General features: G+C 38.8%; 1 protein-coding gene across 1 annotated transcript in view; it reads right to left on the bottom strand.

Moving 5' to 3' along the window:
- The window catches only part of LOC137287850 (sodium-coupled monocarboxylate transporter 1-like), a 14062-nt gene extending 1862 nt beyond the window's left edge, over window positions 1-12200 (bottom strand). The window contains exons 1-12 of the mRNA XM_067820233.1: window positions 11835-12200; window positions 10619-10684; window positions 9489-9540; window positions 8706-8773; window positions 7608-7762; window positions 6355-6495; window positions 5849-5981; window positions 3814-3902; window positions 1417-1532; window positions 1072-1139; window positions 826-912; window positions 238-443 (exon numbers count right to left, since the gene is read on the bottom strand). Coding sequence (XP_067676334.1) covers window positions 238-443; window positions 826-912; window positions 1072-1139; window positions 1417-1532; window positions 3814-3902; window positions 5849-5981; window positions 6355-6495; window positions 7608-7762; window positions 8706-8773; window positions 9489-9540; window positions 10619-10684; window positions 11835-12200 — 1547 coding nt within the window. The remainder of the gene's footprint in view (window positions 1-237; window positions 444-825; window positions 913-1071; window positions 1140-1416; window positions 1533-3813; window positions 3903-5848; window positions 5982-6354; window positions 6496-7607; window positions 7763-8705; window positions 8774-9488; window positions 9541-10618; window positions 10685-11834) is intronic.
- Window positions 12201-12654: the final 454 nt, after the last annotated feature.

Genomic DNA, 12654 nt, shown 5'->3' on the forward strand with positions numbered 1-12654 from the left:
AGCATTTGTGATGTGTCAGCAAGCCTGACCACCCGATCCGTTAGTTGCCTCTTACGACAAACATGGGTTGCTAAAGACCAGTTCTAAGCCGGGTTTTCACGGGTACTGCTATCGATGGGCATTATGAAATATTTAAATAAGCCGAACAAGTCGTTAAACATACACACTATCATCTTTTAAGAACCACGATACTAAACTGACGGTTTTTTTTCACTACCAAGCTTGAACACCCCTCACTTTGCTTCTACTCCTTCAACAGCAAGGCTGTCATCATTGGTGATGTTGTCAGCAATTTCTAGACCGGTGTCGTTGACGCCAGTTATGTTCCAGTTGCATCCGTTGACGAAAGTACGAGATAAAGGAATTGATACTCCGTTAAGGTACGCACCCATACTAATCCATAGCATAAATGCAAAGGAAGTGAAAAACCCAACCGTTGCGCCCTGAAACAAAGTCAAATCAAATCGTTCCGGAAACCCTGTTTGTTTTCGCTTGGGTTAAATTGATCCAAATACTGGATTTTTGAATGAATATTAGCTCCAAAAAACATCACTCATTTTCCTTGACTTCTCTAGAATGCCTTTTAACAACACATTACATTGTTACCAGTGAATCGTACGGAAAATAGGGTAGTTCCATATTTTCTCTAAGGTGTACCGTAATTAGAAATGCAAATGACCAACAATACACTTATAAATGAATATAAGAACATATGCGTTATGGCATCACTATCGGCTCTTGGTATTTCAGGCCGTCTCGGTATATTGGTATGGTCAAAATATAATTACAATTCAAAGTATTCTGAGTTACAAGTTGCATACTTACGACAGAATTTGTGCATGGGCAGTACATCCCAAGCACAAACAGGCCAAACACTGGTCCATCCAGGGTGCTCATGACTGAATAGCACATCTGGAGAATGTATCCGTTAATTTATATCAAAAACGCTTCTGAAACACCTTGAGAATTTGCGCATATATTTAAATATTAAATTTTACCATGTGGAACAGATGAGTTGTAACACAACTATGTCTATGAAGTTTTCTGGTCATCTGCATGTATGTCTCATACCTGAAGAATGTCTCCCAAAGATGAAATCACGTTGGCCAAAGCTAAGCTTAACCCTCCAAACAGAACCACTGAAACAAATCACGTCACATCAGTTGATGTGGCAGGTTCACTGAGAAGGGAAGGTAAATCAGAAACCTACAGAGGCGTTCACTTGGTAAGTTCATCAAAGAGGAGAGGTTCATATTACATGTCATTGAAACGAAAGGGCTGTGTGGAAAGAATGAACATTGTGCTCAGATAAAGCATAAAGCTCCCGAAAAGTCATACACTTAAAGAAATTAGTATCTGAAAGGTACCTATTTGCTTTTCAGAGTGATGCGTCATTGCATTTACAGTTAATCTCACCTAGACATTTCGAGACGACTGTGGCTCTGAAGTCGTTGATGGTGGTGCAGCAGTTTGGCCGAATGTAGTCCTCAAGCATGACTGCAGCAAGGGCGTTAAGACCCGACGACAGCGTGCTGAGAAACATTAGAAACAGGGGTAAGTTGCCTTCTGCAGCTTGTCGCCATTTACAAGCAGACTTATTGAAACCAGAATGAGATCCCATGAACTGATTGTGGAAAGGGCTTTGTCGATTTTATTTAATATAAATGAAAGGATCAGTTGTAAATGTTTATAACAAAGGAGGGATATTATATACAGAAGAACAACTTCTTAATAACAATTATGAGTGACGTTTCCCTAACGGCAATAAGACATGTTGTCCACCCATATATCTTTTCCTTTCACAGTAATGCAACTTCTAAATGCATCTGAAAAAAAACATGTGACGATTATAAGCATAGACTGGACGAGGATTCGGTTGGTTGCCATTGGTTAGCTGGTTGGGTACTTTTTTACCGCCGCACTCTGCAAAATCCCAGCTGCATGACTTCAATTGGGCAACGCAGCGTTGGTTCATATTATGAGACGCTACACGAAATGGGGTCCAGGGTCTAGATTTCGAGACGGTAACAGATGCAGTTTATCTCGAAATATCACGTTCAAAGACGATGCATATGGAGTGTAACGCAAGATACATTTTCAGAGATGTTGTAAATTTGTCGTAGTGTTTAAACACTAATGCTGTTTGATTAAAATGTGGTGTCCAAGGATGCCTCAATAGTTTTGCTTATCAATTCCCTACTCAGACACGCACACAGACAAAAGCAAGGGCGTTTTTTTCTAACATCGATGAAGAGGATTGTATGCATTTTACGCTAACCTTTCTGTTTAGTGGAATAAACGTATAGCGATAATCTAGGTACTAATCAGTAAATATTTATCTTTCAATAATTTCGATAAACCAAATATTATTTAAAGGTAAAACACAATATAGAACAAAACAGAACGAAATACAGGATACGTTTGCTTAAAAACATGAAAGGACGATTTGAAAATATACATTGTACATTTACGTTATTACATGCATTTCCTTAAAAATAACACAAATATAAAAAGATTGACAGAGCTCGTTTAAGGTGATAGTGTGTATAAAACTGATTAGGAATGTTAATGATTTTCCTCTTTGTATCGTTGTTTATAACTATTCACTTTTCCTGAAATGAAAAAAGTTAACACAAATATTTATGCTAATTTAATGCAGAAAACTGGAACGGGAGCCTCACCAATCACTTGATTATGAACAAAGATTTCCTGCCCTTGAGTGACAGTATGAACAAAGAATATTTGCCCTTGAGTGACGGTCTCTCTCACTACTGTGGCTAGCCAGCACCTCATGCTTATCTCAATATCAAAATCACGAAAAGGTTTGTTGTTTCATGCTTTCTGTAAAATATGATATTCTGCACAAATTATATTTTAGGTTAATAGCGTCGGTATAGCTATTAACAATATTTCTGGTGCGAAAGGTTTAATGCCTTCCTCATGTGCTCGAAAATAGGATTTGAAACAATGAGTGAGTGGGTGAATGAGTGAGTAAATGAGTGAGTTGGGTTTTACGCCACGTTTAGCAATATTGCAGCAATGCCAGTGTAAGGGACACGAGGAATAGGCTTCACACATTGTACCCATGTGTGGAATCGAACATGGGCCTTCATTGTGACGAGCGAATGCTTTAACCACTGCCCCCTTAAAACATACACGTTAACTCACAAATGTCAGATTTTCAATGTAAAGATGATTATTTAACATGCATACAAAGAATGCCCCCATTTTTTTACAATAATTCACAATAAGTTTAGGGATACGATAATTCTGAACATGTTTCGAAAGGGTTCCATTTCCTCACGATAACCTTATCATAATTTTACTGCTGATATTGTTACAAAACACAAGCATTGGTTTAGCCGTGGTATCTGTTCCTTTGTGTATCCAGTCCTCTGAAAATGTATTGACGTGGTGAATGTTATATCCTGTTCACAATTTGTTTTACGGCTGGACAACAGCACAAAACTCAAAGGATATCACAGATAGACTTAACACCGCACTGCTGTCAATGGCGAATTAACAGCTCCCTGATTTGAGGCATCAGTCCATTAATGGAGTGCTAAGCGTCATAATGTCAGCGTGTTCACTTCAATGTTTTTGGAAAGTAAAATCTGTAATATGGTGTTGCCAAACTAAACTAATGATGTTGCAGTCAACTCAACATTCACAGGATCGTGGCACGACATTTTGCACAGCGTATTTAGTCCCATACGTTGACCAGTCTTCCTGTAACCACTCTTAAATTTGCACTTAAGACAACTTTGCTCTTGGCTTCCTTCAATATTACCGTATGTCTCCCAGCAACACTACCTCAGGCTCCCACTGAAGATACATGCCAAAACAACTCCAGGAAGAGCAGGAATACCTGCGAATATGTCCATTGCAAACAGTGGAAGCAGCTGAAATGAAAATGCAAACATAAGCATTGTATAAAAGATAAGTACAAAAGAGCAAAAATTAAGCGTTTTCTTGTTATATGGACGACATTTTAACTGGTCTAGTAACAGATGTCATCTTTCAGACTTTACGATCTCCGTGTTACACTTATCAACTGCACACAAAGTCATCAATTAAACCCACTTGTTTTGGTGTTGAAATAGCAGAAAATCCGCCATTTCTTTCTGACGTCATCGAACACCTACTTGACCTCATTTCCCGTAATGCAAGTTTTGGTTCAAGGTAATAACTGAGAGATTGCAATGATGACTTTCATTCCGTAAACCGATCTGTAATGAGTGGATCATTGCTTGTTGTTGACATTAAGTCGTCCAGGATAACCACATTCACCACATGGGGGTCCAGAAATGCATCGTTTTCCAGGTCAGAAGGAATGCCTTGATGAAATCAAACGTAGGGATAAACATGGATCTGAATGGCGTTTTACAAGGGTTGCCATCGCTTGTAGCGCCAAATAATACGTTTAGGATAAGATTTAATTTTCAATCGTTCTAAAGTCTGATTCACTAAGCAGGTTTTCCCACAGGAAGTTGGCCCTGAGGCGACCATGGTAAAAGGGTGTAAGAGTCTAAACTCATCACCCATATGTAAATTGTAGTTAGTGATAACCTCAAGTCATTGTCACAGGGGTTTATACTCTCAAACCGGATCAAACCACTTTGTGGTACTGAAAATTGAATTCTACGCTGATTGGTTAAAAGCGATGGCGTGACGTTATGGTGTGATGTGTCATGCCGTTTCCCATGGGGATGTCCGCCTGATGAGTCACCACCATGGTGTTCGCAAAGGTCCTTGCCTTCTGTGAAATGAGGTCACGCAGGTGTTTGACGATGTCATGCCGGTTCCAATGTGTCCGCGGTCATTGAATCCACGTTAGTCACACCAGATGTGTCATTCCACTGGGTCCGCAGTGATTGACTGAGTGAGTCACTCTGAACCTCTTTATCCGGGGCGTTCTCTTTGTTCTAAACTGAGAAAGGAATGCCTTTCTGTAGATTTGTGTCTTCAATGAACACTTCATAATTAGGTGTTGGCACAGCTGATACAACTTTGTAACATATTTGTATGTTACATATTTGTAAAGTTTCTCTTGTTCCAAAGAAATCACAACTATAAACTATTTTGTCATAGTAGTAGTTGACAATAATATGCATACTGATTCAAAGTGTTTTGTATCATCATGTTCACTGTTATACCCACTTTTTCGCCTGCCTGAAGGTAGGGCAGGACATGAGTCTTTGTATTTCTATTTGATTGATCCCAAACTTTGCCATCCACGTGAGTCCTCCTGCAACAGTCACAGACCAAACCGAATGGCGTACCCGAATGGCGTCATTGACTGAGTGAGTCACTCTGAACCTGTTTATCCGGGGCGTTTCAGCCAGATGAGAAATAGTTCTCCAAGGTTCCTGCCTCCTGTGAAAGGAGGTCACACAGGTGTTCGATGACGTCAGACACAAAATGGCGGATTTTCTGCTATTTCAACACGTATCCAACACCCAGTCACTCAAAGAGGCATCCACCATAAATGGAATATAATCTATATTGACTTGTAAACTTAGACATCTTCATCCAGCGATGTTCCAACATTTTAGCTGCAACAAATTAACATGCATCTGCATGAGAACCCATTACCATCGATCAACATATTCGGGACATAAAATCAACCAAATCAGGTTCCCTTTCCAGTCAATTAGTGTGTTACTCCATCCAAAGAATCAAGGTAATAACATAGGTGAAGTTGGAATAAACGTACCAATAAATACATTACTCAGCTTATGAATCAAGGCAGATAAACATGCATACATAACAAGCGACACAGCCATCTGTTATATAAGATTCCGTGAGAAATCTAGTTCATAGGACAAGGAGTTTTAGGATAGCGTACCTCATCAGAACCAGATATCAGTTCTTTAAACCTCAGTGGGTCACAGTCCTTGTACAAAGCGTGTATGAGCACCCCGATCAGTGTGCACAATGTCACAATGAAAACAAGGCCAACTGAACTCAACCACAGGGCTCTGTAATACAAATAATGCTTGTTTAGTTACACAACGTCTGTTCGTACCTAAGAATTTAAAATACCTGCATTTTCACCTGAACTGATGACATAAATTCTTATTCCTATTGATTTGAAGCCTAAATGCATTTGGCACTTGAGAAGGTGCGCTCTTTGTGCTAATCTGAGAAAGGAATGCCTTTCTGCAGATTTGTATCTTCAATGTTCACTTCATAATTAGGTGTTAGCACAGCTGATATAATTGTCATATTTGTAAAGTTTCTCTTGTTCCAAAGAAATCACAACTATAAACTATTTTGTCATAGTAGCAGTTGACAATAATATGCATACTGATTCAAAGTGTTTTGTATCATCATGTTCACTGTTATACCCACTTTTTCGCCTGCCTGAGGGTAGGGCAGGACATGAGTCTTTGTATTTCTATTTGATTGATCCCAAACTTTGCCATCCACGTGAGTCCTCCTCCAACAGTCACAGACCAAACCGAATGGCGTACTCCGGGACTAGGATTGAAACTGAAGTTGGATGAATACAGCTGTTCATTTAAGACAAAGTTTGATACAGGTTCTTGAGAGGCACATAGACGTTGTGTTCTCATGATTAACCTGACGAAAGGAACAAGGACGAAGCCAAGGAACTTTGTGTACAGAGTAAAGCAGAAGTTGACATCCATAATATTTCATCTTATACAAGTTTACTATCAACTACAAAATGGTTTCCAGAGTTCGCTCCAAATATCCTAAAACTAACGTTGCATAGTTCCCATTGCTATACCCTGTATTTGTCTATACTGTTCTCCATCAAAATTAAATGTATTATTATTCAATATGAATTTATTATTATTCAATATGAATTTAAATGTATTATTATTCAGTATGAATTTAACAATATTGAATTGAAAACTTGAATTTAAATTCAATTAAAATTTAAACATATTATTTAAATTGAATTTAAATTCATATTGAATAATAATACATTTAATTTTGATGGATTAAATATATTATGTTATTATATTCCAAGGCTGTCATGAAGAATACATTGGACAAACGGAGTGCTTGGGGGGACAGAATGCGCGTCCATAGATAGCAGATTAAGGATCCAAAAACCAGGTGCATCCCCATAAGCGCTCACATCGACAAATGCGCAGCAGGAAAGGAAATAAAATTTAAAATATTCCCTTTTTACATGGTGAATACTGCTGATGCCATGCTGCGTAAAGCTAAACAAAACATTTTCATAAAAGAATTGTGTCCATCGTTTAATCAGTAACGCAATGTATTGGAATTATACTTGCTTTTCTTATGCTTCTATTGTATCAGTGTCAATGTTAAAGCCGCCAATGTGACGTCATGGCAACGCCGCGTCACAACACTTGTATACAGTTGCATTGTGACGTCAAGACAAAAGTGACGTCATAACAGTCTGTTTAACTATATATATATATATATATTCTGTTTGGTATGTTGATTGTGAAGCGGCGAAAGGCTGATCACGTACAGAGACAGCCGTGCCAGTCTGTGGGTGTATGAACACAATTATGACAGTATGGCGACGTAATAGGCTGTATATTCATGTTCGTGTGTGTGTAAAGGTGTGGGCAAATTCACTGATATGTAATTTTCCTCACTCAAAGAACAGCAGGCGCCCCCTCTCTTTCGCGATGTTCCAGGCCCTGGTGAAGCCTCCCACGGCCAAGGACCCCTGCACCAGCAGGGAAATGAGTCCAGTAATAATAATGACTGTCTGTAGACTGTCTGTCCATAAAACTGTCTTCATACCACCCTAAAAACGAAAACCAAACACTGAGATATTGCTTAGCAACGTATACTTCCTTTTTCGGAAGACTCACTGGTGTATGTAGAGCCACATACTTCAGGCAACACTTACAACAATATTCCAGAATGTTTAAAGAGTGTTTGCACATGAACCGATATATTGATAAACAAATTCGTAAAGCTGAAACGATTATTGTCATGAATTCAATAACTGATAACAATCAGTGAAAAATAGAACATTCTTAACAAAACTTTTCACCCAAACGCAGCTGTTCACATACACGATATTTGCACAAAGTTTTTGGCAAGTTTGATGCATTGTCCTTGTGCAATCCATCTGTTTACGGCTCTCCCAAGTTAGTAAAGAATCTGTCTATCTACAATCTTTCACTGAACCATATACTCCGTACATAAAGTGTGCATGATATAAGGTACATTATTTACACCTCAAACAAGACTCATGTCTCTACAGAGGACTAGGAAAAATCAACCCCGGAGTACCACAATAGTGGTACCTTGCTCTCTAGGTGAAAGATACCCGAAAATCACGTTTGACTACAATTATACCTTTCAACAGATGGGGATATTTTATTTACACGCTTGACAAAATGAAAATGTTGAAGCCAATGAGGAAAACGATGATGAAGGGAGATTAAGGGAAAATGTGAGAATATATTCTATTTCTATGGAAACGTTTCATGTGTGTGTATGAGTTCTCGTATACATTGGCATTGGCTAGTGGTATGCTCGCAAGATGGACTATCCCCTACTCTTTTAATGGTATCTGTTGGTGAGTAAATCTATGTCTGCATATTTCATTGATGACATGTTACACGTTTGGTCAAACAGAGGAACTCTTTTACAAGTTACAACGACCTGTTTTCAGGTATCTAGTTATCCACCTATTTTTTTCATTTAATCGCTCATTAATATATCCTACGAGTTCGTACTAGTGCTGTGTAGAGGGTCACGACGATCCCCACAGTGGAAATAGACAGCCACAAGTCCAGACCAGTCACTGAAATAAAACTAACGTATTTCATTTACGTGTTTTCATCACGAAACGCTTGTGATCTCAGACAATGGAGACATTAAACAATAGATACAGCGCAATGAATGACTCAAACATAGACTATCTTATATACTTTACATGCAATAAAGCAGGAAAGCCGCGAAATCAAAACAAATAGGCCACACCAGGCGAGCTATATTTATTTACTGGAAGAAAACTGTGTAGAAAAGATAATGGCTTCTAATACAGTAACACATAAAAACTGAGAACACAGTCTCATCAGACATCGGATCCCATATGTACACGATCAGATTGAACATTTCTTAACACGGTTCCGATGTGATATTGCTGGAATGTTTCTAAAAGCGGCATAAAACCCTACTCACTCACTCTTATGCGGAAAATATATAGGAACAACTATGATTTGTTGTGATGTGTTTGTTGCTCTGACAAACGTCGTTTTCATTCTTGCCACGGTTAGATTTGATATTTGCTATTCTTTGGTAATCAGTTTATTTGGATAGTAAAATTTAACTGAAGTCTGGATAAGTTCGTTTTGGTATGTTAATGGTAGCATAATTATTGATACCGCATTGGGTATGAGGTATTGCGGTACTCTTTTTCCATTTTTACATTATGACAGTGTTGACATGCATAAATAGATAAATACAATCACTGCAATAACAATTTGTAATAAACGATAAAAACAATAGGCCATTACCTGAATACAGCACCAGCGAGGGAGCGAAAAGAACAAAGGCCATGTATACCAGCTGAAAACGATTGTATTGTATAACCATAAATACGAGGTATGTTATTGAGTGCGGCGTAAAACAGGCAACCTATTACAGGAATGTGTGTTGTTTACTGGTTCCATTTCTTTTAGAATCACCGATTCGAAATCAAGGTTGATGAATCGATTTAGAAATGTGATTAGCTTAAATAGCAATCCACTTCATTTTAATTCCAGCTGTGAACAATCTGAGTTTAGTGAGATTGTTTAAATAAAACATTCATTGTAACATTAAACATATTGGCACACATTGGTTGAGGCTTCAAATGTCTCAAGTTCTATCATCTGTTGCGTGGTAACACTATATTATGATCATCGTAATTAAGAATTTCCTAAGATCAAAAGGCAGTCAAAATCACAACCCGGACTGAGAAATATATGTTCCTGTGAAGCTTCAATGCACAGTTCTCATCACCGAGGATGTAATTTCTTTAAATTGTGTTGATATGGTAACATATGTGATAATGAATCTAACGTCATAAACACATCACCAACGCGTGTTGTGGCAGGATCCGATGATCGTGGGTTCGAATCCAGGGGTTGTCCTGGTTATTATCCTTGCTCTCTCGCAGTATGTATGTACAAACAAGTTTCAAAGAACAATTTTACCATGACTTCAGAAAATACTGCATTGTGATTTGTCTAGCAAGTCATTCAGAGGTATATAATCACGATATATATTTATCACGATATGATTTTCAAAAAGAGTCTGTACTTTTTAAATCTAGATAACATGGTTATGGTAGTATGGAGATAAACGTATTCTGTTGGAAAATCACAGGAATATTACGAAATTATAATAGCAGTAGGTTTTTGAAAATTCACGCCACGTGTTCGGTTGTAATTCAGATTTAGAGCTAATATAATTTCATTACATGCCTCTGATTTTCCAACACAGTTTATCTCCATAATGTCAACGACCGGACATGAATGTCTCTCGGGGCATAATAGCGATGAGACCAAATATGTGCAGCGCAAGAATGCTTCGTAAAGTAGTATTTAATTACTAATATATGAACAATTAGTACAGTAAACAAGCAAACATTAGTATTATTTACCACTTGTAAAGTCCAGACAAAGGATGCCATCATTCTCACTCGCTTCCCAAATCTCAGTTCGAGGTACTGAAATTAATAAGAGAATACTATGACAACGAAGAAGACACTGTGTCATAAAGTAAACTATACATATTAAAGCAGTGTCTTCTTTATGACCCATTACCGTAACTATGGCTGGTCATTTAATACTTGATGTGTGTGGTGGTGTGCTGTGCGGGATTAGTTATGCGTCAGTATAGCCGTGTCAGGTAACTTTGATCGGGCAGAGTATAGTTGAATAAGTACCGTGACGGTGATTAAACAGCTTACACCACGGCGGCATACTTATTTAAACCGCGTGTAATGTATTAGGCATGATGAAGATTATGAAAATATGTACAATTTTGTTCTTTTAAATAGGAAATAATTGTGCCAGGTCAGTTAATCAGTCGTGCTAATGAAACACTACCAAGAACAATGGACATAACTTTCCCATTTTAAAACCCTTATTCCAAAATAATAAAACAAAACAAGACAAAAAAACAACAACAACAACACAAGGTACACTAGCTAAAACTGAAACAAAACAAAGAAATCAACAACTCAAAGAAGTATTTTGTTGCAAGTTTTAATATTTTTAAATGATTTCAAATCATGAAATGTAAAATCAGTAATTTTGTAACGACCGGGGTAATAATTGATTGCATTGATGTTTAGTGAGTGAGTGGGTGAGTTTAGTTTTACGCCGCACTCAGCAATATTACAGCTATATGGCAGCGGTCTGTAAATAATCGAGTCTGGACCAGACAATCCAGTGATCAACAACATGAGCATCGACCTGCACAATTGGGAACCGATGACATGTGTCAACCAAGTCAGCGAGCCTGACCACCCGATCCCGTTAGTCGCCTCTTACGACAAGCTGAGTCGCCTTTTATGGCAAGCATGGGTTGCTGAAGGCCTATTCTACCCCAGAACCTTCACGGGTCGCATTGATGCTCAGGATGTTGATCACTGGATTGTCCCGCGAAAATAGACCTCGGCAATTTAGGTGGAATAATGCTGAGTGCGGTGTTGATAAAACAAACAGACAAAAAAGAAAAAAAAAGAAAAAGAAAAACAACAACAACCGCGTAACCATCTGGCTATCCGTACAATAATAAGGGGAGGTAACATCGGGGTATAACATCGGGTAATACGGGGGGAGGGTAATATGGCTAATGAGATAATGTCTTACCTCATAGACACTGGGTACCCCAAGTCTGTACAGACAGGGCAAAAACAGATGTGCCGCCCCACCCACAGCTACAACCATACCAGCAGCAAGCCACCAGAACATCGTGTTGTAATTGTAGACTTCGGCGGGCATCCCAAGCAACGTCAGCGCTGACAAGAAGGATACCGTCACCGACAAAGCTACAGGAATAGTTCCCATCTGACGGTTTCCCACCAGAAACTCTGACGGGCTGTTTTTCTTCCTGTCTTTGATTGCGTGGTAGAGGCCAATACCAGCTGGGATGACAAGTGTACCTCCAAACACAACATAGTCCCACCAGTGGAGACTGTTCTTTCTTCCGCTGTGGATGCTGTAGCGCTCCGTCATTGTTGTATCTGTTCACTGAATCGAGAAGAATGTCATCATTGTATAATTACTTTTTAAACATAATCTGTAAAGAATCATCTTATAACAAGCTTCATCTCGGCTAACTATGTCGCTTTGGGGAAAACCACATCGCTTCAAACCCAAATGAGTGTGTCATGAGAAGACAATTACTGAACTAAACTAGAGTGAGTGAGTTTGGTTTTACGCCGAATTTAGTAATATTTCAGCGATATCACGGCGGGGGGACACCAGAAAATGTGCCCCACACATTGTACCCATGTGGGGAATCGAACCCGGGTCTTCGGCTTGACGAGCGAACGCTTTAACCACTAGCCTACCCCACCGCCCCAGAAGTAAACTTGAAACGTACGTGTTATATATTGACATGAATCGCCACGCAGACAGAGCGCGACATAGGCTCGAAGTGCAAATTATATACAAATATTCGTAACGG

Source organism: Haliotis asinina, chromosome 6, assembly GCF_037392515.1.
Source record: "Haliotis asinina isolate JCU_RB_2024 chromosome 6, JCU_Hal_asi_v2, whole genome shotgun sequence".
In the NCBI taxonomy this organism is placed as follows: Eukaryota; Metazoa; Mollusca; class Gastropoda; order Lepetellida; family Haliotidae; genus Haliotis; species Haliotis asinina.